General features: G+C 40.9%; 1 protein-coding gene across 2 annotated transcripts; it reads left to right on the top strand.

Annotated features, from left to right (window-relative positions):
• Window positions 1-406: 406 nt before the first annotated feature.
• On the top strand, window positions 407-8,587 carry LOC307029088 (uncharacterized protein). Of its 2 annotated transcripts, none has more exons than XM_079664697.1 (2): window positions 407-1,768; window positions 6,771-8,587. In XM_079664697.1, exons 1-2 carry the CDS (start codon window positions 1,631-1,633, stop codon window positions 6,954-6,956), a joined length of 324 nt encoding a protein of 107 aa, XP_079520823.1. In that variant the 5' UTR covers window positions 407-1,630; the 3' UTR covers window positions 6,957-8,587. The 2 variants fall into 2 exon arrangements, with proteins under 2 accessions (XP_079520823.1, XP_079520822.1); XM_079664696.1 differs by having other exon boundaries at window positions 6,706-8,587.
• Window positions 8,588-8,980: the final 393 nt, after the last annotated feature.

Raw genomic sequence — 8,980 nt, 5'->3', positions numbered from 1 at the left:
TGTATATGTATATATATATATATATATATATATATATATTACATATATATATATATATATATATATATATATATATATGTTATGTTTATATATAAAAATATGTTTTTCAAAAAAAAACGAGAGAAGAAGAACTACACGGGGGAGGGGGTATAAAGCCCACCCGCTGTATATATATATATATATATATATATACCCCCTCCCCCGTGTAGTTCTTCTTCTCTCGTTTTTTTTTGTACTCTCCGTGAAGTGGTTTTGCGGCCTGCCAGTAAACCCAGAGAAGAAGAAGACGAAGTGACGTCAGCGTAATCTTGCCTCAGGGAAAGTACTAGTGATGGGATTTATGGCTCTTTGAAGGGAGCCGGATTTTATGGCTCCGTTCCTTTCAAAGAGCCGTTCAAAAGAGCCGTTCAAAAGAGCCGTTTTTTTTGGCGGGGTTACTTGGTTTGTCTGTGAAATAATCACCAGGATAATGATTGACTGTATTGCCAGACCTAATGTCAATAATCTGCTTTGTAAACACGACACAAGGTGGCGCCATATCCATGTCATTCATGTCCGTGAATGTACTACTTTGAATTTACCCTCCGTATTTGTTAAGTAAATAAAGTTGCCTTGCCTTGAATGAAATTCACGCAACTCTTAATATTAGATACTGTGTTTTTAAGTGGCGATGGAGATCATTTGTTGGCCCTGCTTTAAAGGATATTTTGCCTTTACAAATGGTGCGCTTTTTTGGTTGAAGTGCATCAAAATGCTGCTGCGTTTTCGCCTTTGGCTCATTTTCCATCCGAAAAACACGTCGTCTACCTGTCCTGTAGCCTACCACTTGTTATGACTTCTCTCTCTCGCGTATTCCGTTAAGACCCACCCCATCTCACTCCTCCTGCTGAAACCTACTAATCAGAGTAGGGGCGGGTCTTCACAGAATACGTTTGGGGAACAAAATCAAGCTTTTTAACAGGCGAGTGTATTTTGGCAGGCAGTGAGTGCGGACTAACAATTGAACGATAACAAGAACGGCTCTCACCAAGTACGACTCGGTTCCCCTCGTTCATACCAAAGAGCCGTTCAAAAGAATCGGCTCGTTCGCGACCGACACATCATTAGAAAGTACCGCGGTGTGAATGCGATTGGCACTAGCCCCCTGGCGGATTCAGTGCCGTGGTACTTTAGTGCCGGCACTAAAGTAAGGCAAGTCCTGCGGTGTGAAAGCGGCTTATAGCAGGCCCACAGGCGATAGAAGTGTACAATACTTTTGTGTATGAAGAGCAGGCTGATAAAGACAAACTGGATAAAGTGCTCGAGAAATGTGATGCCCACTGCTCTCCCAGAAAGAACGAAATATACCAGAGATATGTATTCCGTTCACGTGTGCAGCAGCATGAGCCTTTTGATAGCTTTCTGACTGACCTGAAGCTAAAAGCACAGTCATGCAACTTTGCTTCGCTGAAGGACTCCATGATACGGGACCAGATCGTTTTTGGCGTGGAGGATAAAAAGGTCAGAGAAAGGCTGCTAAGGGAAACGGAGCTGACATGTGAAGCAGCTATAAAAATCTGTCATGCAAGCGAGCTGTCCCAAATGCACGTCAGGACTTTCAGCGAGATGGCGGGAGCGGCTAACGTGAGTGATGGCGCAGCAGTTGGTGCGGTCTCCAGCCAAGGCAAATGTCGCGCAAAGACGCGGCCTACACAGTGGTCGGAAGAAGGGACATTCAGCTGTAAGCGCTGCGGCTCGAAGCACAAACCACGACAGTGTCCGGCATTTGGTAAGCAATGCTCTAATTGCCAGGGCCAGAACCATTTTGCTAAGCAGTGCTTCTCAAAAGGAAATGAGAGGAAGAAAGGAAAGTCTGTAAACATAGTGGAAGACGTTGATTTAAGTGAGACATTTTTTGTTGGCATGGTGAACTGTGAAACTAAGCAAAAAGAGGTTAATTCAATCAGAGAAGACAAATGGATAGTTCCACTGATGATTAACGGGACAATAATAACTATGAAACTGGATACTGGTGCAAAAGCAAACCTGATGAGCCTGTCTGACATCAAGGCAATGAAAGATAAGCCACAAATTAAAAAAAGAACAAAGGCACTAAAAGGTAAAACTATTAAAGGTAACCTCAAAAGGTAAAGTGCACCACCTACTTTTCTCTGTTGTCGCTGATGGACTTGATTCACTGCTGAGTGATAAAGCATGTGAAGATTTGCAACTTGTCAAGAGAGTGTATTGCATCAACACAACTGTGAGTACACCAAATGACTCTATTGATTGTATAGTACAGAGTTATGCAGATGTGTTTAAGGGTTTTGATGTGTTGCCCTTCACATACAAAATCCAGCTCAAAGAAAATGCACAGCCAGTTGTGCATGCTGCAAGAAGAGTTCCAGCGCCACTCAGAGATCGCTTAAAGAAAGAGCTCGACAGAATGACAATGCTCGGAGTGATAAAAAAAGTTGAGGAGCCAACAGACTGGGTTAACTCGGTGGTCTGTGTAAAGAAGAAAAGTGGTGATTTAAGAGTGTGCATGGACCCAAAAGATCTTAATGAAAACATCAAGCTTGAACATTATCAGATAACCAAGCGTGAGGAAATCACAAGTGAAATGGCAGGTGCCAGCTTCTTCACAAAGCTTGATGCGTCTCAAGGCTTTTGGCAGCTGAAACTGGATGAAAGCAGCACCAAATATTGCACCTTTAATAAACCATTCAGCAGATATTGCTTCCTCAGACTGCCCTTTGGGATCATCTCAACATCCGAAATATTTCACAGAGCGATGGAGCACATCATTGAGGGGCTGGATGGCGTTCGAGCATATGTTGATGAAATCATTGTGTGGGGTTCTACACTACAAGAACACAATGAGAGGCTGAAAAAGATGCTGGAGTGCATACACAAGTATGGACTCAAGCTTAACAAGAGCAAATGCGAGTTTGGAGTTCAAGAAGTTGTCTTTCTCGGAGACAAGCTCTCTGCACAAGGTGTACAAGCTGACAAAGAAAAGATCAGAGCCATACAGGATATGCCAAGGCCCACAGACAAGACAGGTGTACTTCGCATTATGGGGATGGTCAACTTCATAGGTAAATTTATTCCAAACCTATCTGCAAAGACATCTTGCATCCGTGAGCTCTTGCACAAAGAAAATGAGTTTAAATGGACAGTCAAACATGAGCAAGAGTGGAAAACACTCAGACAGACACTCACAACTGCACCTGTATTGACATTCTTTGACCCAACAAAGAAGATTAAAGTTTCAACAGATGCTTCAAAGGATGGAATAGGCGCAGTGCTCCTACAAGTTGAAGATGAGCATTGGAAACCAGTGGCCTATGCATCCAGGTCAATGACACAGACTGAGTGCAGATATGCTCAAATAGAAAAATAATTTCTGGGACTGGTTTATGGCTTGGAGAAGTTCCACAGCTACGTTTATGGCCTACCTTCATTCACAGTAGAGACAGATCATCGTCCACTTGTATCCATCATTAAAAATAATTTAAGTGAAATGACACCAAGGATACAGCGTCTCATGATGAAGATGCAGAGATATGACTTTGAGCTGATCTACACACCTGGAAAGCACCTGATACTTGCTGACGCTCTCTCACGAGCACCTACAGTAGATTATGTGAGTACAACTGAAGAGGATGCGAAAAGTCATGTGAACATGGTGTCTGCTACTCTTCCTGTATCAGACACAAAGTCCAGACAGATAGCTGAAGAAACAGCAAAAGACACAGAGCTGCAGTGTGTCATTTCAAATATGCTAAATGGATGGCCTGTAGGTTCCTGTCCGCTCTTCTACCACATCAGAGGTGAACTGAGTGTCGTTGATGGATTATTACTGAAACAACACAGGATTGTCATTCCACGTGCATTGAGACAGGAAGTACTACAAAGAATACATGAAGGTCATCTGGGTGTTGAAAAATGCAAAAGACGGGCGAGAGACAGTGTTTTCTGAACGGGAATAAATAAAGACATCAAGAGACTGATTGGTACGTGTGACACATGCCAGACACACAGAAACAAACAGACTAAAGAGCCCATGATGGTGACTGATGTGTCAACAGCACCATGGGATAAAGTTGGAATGGATTTGTTTCATCTCAAAGGTAAAGACTATTTAGTGGTCATTGACTATTGCTCAAACTTTCCTGAAATGGCACTACTATCAAACTCATCATCAACATGTGTCATAACACATTCAAAATCATTTTTTGCCAGACATGGCATACCTACCACAGTAGTGAGTGACAACGGACCGTGTTTCAACAGCAGAGAGTGGCAAGAATTTGCTGAACAGTACGACTTTAAGCATGTGACCTCAAGTCCTCATTATCCACAGTCAAATGGGAAAGCTGAAAAGGGAGTTCACATTCTCAAGCAACTTCTAAAGAAAGCTGATGAGAGTGGCTCAGACCCATACCTCGCTTTACTCAGCTACAGAGCCTCACCTCTGGAGTGTGGACTGTCACCTGCTGAACTTCTGATGAATCGTAAGTTACGCACCACATTGCCAAGCTCTTCAAAGCAAAAGAGACACCCAAAGCTGCAACACCAACTACAACAACAAAAGATGAAGCAGAAAACATGCTATGACAGAACAGCTAAGCAGCTTCCATTACTATCAAGTAACGACACCGTCAGGATTGAGGGTCCTGATGGATGGAGAACTAAAGCCACTGTTCTTCAGGAAGTAGAACCGCGATCCTTCACTGTGAGGACAGAGGAAGGACAAATCTTCAGACGCAATCGTCGCAGTCTTATGAAAACAAAAGAGGCTGGTCAACAGCTCAGTGAATCCATCATTGAGTCTGAGTTCACACCTTCACCACAGACAGACTGTGATACTAACACTCCAAGTGAACATGTGGTCAGAAGATCTACAAGGGAAATCAGAAAACCAGATAGACTGAATCTGTAATTGAGAGACTGGTTTAATGGATGTTAAAATGGTGTAAATGTTTAGACAATTTTCAAGTTTGTGCTAGTTAGCAGTCTGAGTACATTTAGACCAGATGTTTATTTGTTATAGCATGGTAGAGAAATCAAAATGTTTGGTTAAAATTGATGTTGCACTATTTGTTTATATTACCTCAAAGAAAGGGGGATGTGTTGATTAGATAGTTACACACTCCTACCACAAGGTGTCGCCACATAGTTGTGACCTATGTTTGAATACAGATGTACGGTAAGGGACCCGAACAAGAGCTTCCTTAAAAACTTGGCTAACACTTAAGCATGGAGCACGAGTCAGTTCATTAATAGACCAACAAACAAAACAATACCGACACTAACGTGGCCGAGTGGACTCCGGAGTTTGCTGCATGAGTTGCACTGTACGATCTGTGGTGTAGTAGGCTGTCACTCAAAAACTGAGTAGCCAATGGGGACGCACCCCTGAAAGTCCCGCCCACCTAGGACGTTTGTCAAAATCGAAAGCAAAAAATGAAGGGGCGCAAACGAGAAGAGCTGCATTTTAATTTAATCGTTTATTTGGCAGGGACAATGCACAGTAATGAACACTTAAAACATTCAAATGTGTCAAGCGTAATAGTGCCATATTTAGCTTTGAGCTAATTTCCATCCGCAGTCCCTCACATAAAACATTAAAGAAGATTACATTTTACAAACATAGCACAAACAAAATACATGATATGCAAAAAGTGCAAAAGAGCAAGAGCAGCATACAAGTATTTACCACATGGCAGTACAATATACTGTAGCAGCAACGACATATAAAGTGCAAGAGAAGAGAGAGCAAAAGTCTGATAATTGAGAAAGAAGCAAGAGAACTGACAAAAAGATATGTCAAAACAAAGAAAAAACTTATAGTTTACATGATTACACAAAATTTGGATTTTTTTGCAATTTATAGTTTTATTTTTGAGATTAAATGTATTTTGCTTGACTCAGTTTTTTTTTCTTCTCTTAAACTCTTAGTTTTGCTTTATTCTGAGAAAGTGTTGCTTTATCTTTATGAAACAAAACTAATCCCATATAATAAGTGCAATGAGAAAGGTGTGTTGCTGATTGCTGGAAAATACTTCTTAGGCAATAGTAATGTAATCAGTTTCCTCTGTGTTTAGTTAAAACGTCTGGAATGGGAAAAAAGGCATTTTGGCAGAGTCATGCTGATGGCTTGTAAATTAGATGAACTTCACATATATACAGCCAGTTAAAGTAATTTAGGTAATTGATATAATTATGAAAGCCAAGAGATACAAAATATTGTGCAAAAAGAACATATTTTACTACAAACACTTCAAAAAGAGCGTGAACTTCTTGACTGTGGAATTATGACTAAATAAAAACCGCATTCAACAAAAAAACTTTAGAATCAGAATCCTTAATTTGCCCCACAGCAAAGGGGACAATGCAGATAAAGGGCAAAATAAAAAAGGAAACTAACATGTGAAATAAACAGGATAGCGCACGTTAATAAAATAAGTTTAAAAAAAATCACTGGTTAAAGAAGAGCATCAGCATTGTCAATGTATTTAAGCATATTAAAGTAGTAAAACTTTCAGCCAGTTGTAAGATTAATAAATTGTAAAATAGTATACGATTGTGAGTAACAGTATCCTGGACTTAAGTTGACCAGGTGGTCTCACTAATCCCTGCTTGTCTGGCTGACATCTCTCAAGCGATGTCTGCTCACCACCTGAGGCTCAACCTAAACAAGACTGATGTTCATTCCAGGTCAGGACTCTCCCATCCATGATATTTCCATCAACATTGGCACCTCTGTTGTTTCCCCGACTCAGACTGCAAGGAACCTGGGCGTGACCCTGGACAACCAGCTGAACTTCACGGCTAACATCGCTGCTACAACCCACTCCTGCAGATACACTCTGTACAACATCAGGATCCAGGCTCTGGTCATCTCACGCCTTGACTACTGCAACTCCTGGCTGGTCTACCTGCCAACGCCATCCAACCTCTACAGCTAGCTCAGAATGCTGCAGACCGACTGCTCTTCAACCTCCCCAAGTTCTTCCACACTAACACCTCTCCTTCGCTCCCTTCACTGGCTGCCAGTGGCTGCCAGAATACGCTTCAAGACACTGGTACTGGCCGAGCTGTGAGGGGGTCAGCCCCTTCCTACATCCAGGCCTTGGTTAAAGCATACACTCCAGCACGTGCACTTTGCTCGGCGTCAGCCAATCTTGCAGCTTCATCTCTGCGAGTGGGACCCAGGTACCCCTCAAAAACACGCCTGTTTGCTACCCTGACTCCAAAATGGTGGAATGAGCTCCCCAATGACATCAGGACAGTAGAAACTCTGCATACCTTCCGTCCCAAACTGAAAACGCATCTGTTTCGATTGTACCTTGGGAATTAAATTGAGGGAAAAGAAAATGCAGTAACTAATTCACCAGCACTGACAATGTTATGACTTGCTTGAATTTAATGTATCTGCACTTTGAGTATCTGAGTTTTAATCTTTATGTTTTTTGCACGTATTGTAAGTCGTTTTGGATAAAAGCGTATTAATGTAATTATTAAGAAAACAGTAAATCAGGGGAATCCATTCCAAGCTATGGCCCGTTGTCCATTTTGAATTTGCTGAGGGCCTCGGCATATTCAAAAAGTATAATGGAATATGGCCCCCACCTGAAACTTGTGCTTTTCTTATCTTGTACATCTTAAATATGTATGTAACATATATTAGTATTCATGCTTTAATAGGCCCACTTAATACATTCAGTCAATTCAAGTTAAAGTTTTCCCTTATTGTAATCAATCTGAGGCTTCTGTTTTAAAGGACGAGCTGCCAACAAAATAAATGAAACCCTATATGGAGAGCTGTGATGAAGGCTGTTTTTTTTCTTGAAGCATATTCAAGTATCAAGAATAATGTACCTAGATTTGATTGATTTTGCTAACTTATAACTTAACTTTTGAGGCAATATACCACACCTGTAGTGAGTGTTCAAGCCCTTGGTATAATATCTGTATATTGCCCTCCGTGAAAACAGTTTGGGCATCCCTGCAATAACTAATGAACAATGGTCAATGCTTAAATATTAACCTCTACTCCCACATAGTGGCATATAGTGTTTACTACAACAACATTCAGCCACTGTTTTTTCCTTCATCCCTGGTTCTTTTTACATTACATTACATTTAGCTGACGCTTCTATCCAAAGCGACTTACAATAAGTGCATTCGACCAGGAAGATACAAACTTGAAGAAAACAGAATCATATAAGTACATCAGGTTGTATGGAGCCAAAACATTTCAAGTGCTACTCAACAGCTTTAGATAAGCCAGTCCTTTATTAGTATGTAAGAGTTTTCAGTCTGCACCGGAAGATGTGTAAGCTTTCTGCTGTCCTGATGTCAATGGGGAGCTCATTCCACCATTTTTGGAGCCAGGATAGCAATGATAAAGTCAATGATAAAAACCTGTTGAGAACTAATTTCATCTTGATAAATTATTAAAGTTTTACAATACATAGCAATTTCATCAGAAATAATTACCGGATAATTCGCAAACTCTCTTGGCTCCACATCTTTCTATTCACAAAAATGGTAGCTCCTGCACATGTTCTAATACTTTTATGTAACCTTGTTCAGACCCCTGTAATCTCAAACATTTTAGACAGAGTTGTTACCATGTCACTGTAAAACATTTTTAAACCATCTTGTCAATGTTAATCTGAAGTGTCAAACATAAACACATTTTGACCATGAACAAAAACTGTTAATGTTCTGACTTCTAAACAATGTTATACATTTATATAGCAATTTGATTTCCTTACTTGTTCCCACCCAACAACTTAGGGGGGAAAACTGTGTCAGACTGAAACTGACCCACTTGACTTTGAGCTGGTCACACAACAAGCTAGACCGGTTTGGTTGTTACATTTTCTAGCTCAATGCTGTGGGAAAGTGTCACACCTAAGAGAGTGAATGGTCATTCAAGTGGTTATGTGCTGACTGACACTGACACGAGTGACATTCCGTTTTT

The sequence above is a fragment of the Notothenia rossii genome (genome assembly GCF_949606895.1).
Source record: "Notothenia rossii genome assembly, chromosome: 2".
NCBI lineage: Eukaryota > Metazoa > Chordata > Actinopteri > Perciformes > Nototheniidae > Notothenia > Notothenia rossii.
This window is presented reverse-complemented; position numbering and strand designations above follow the sequence as displayed.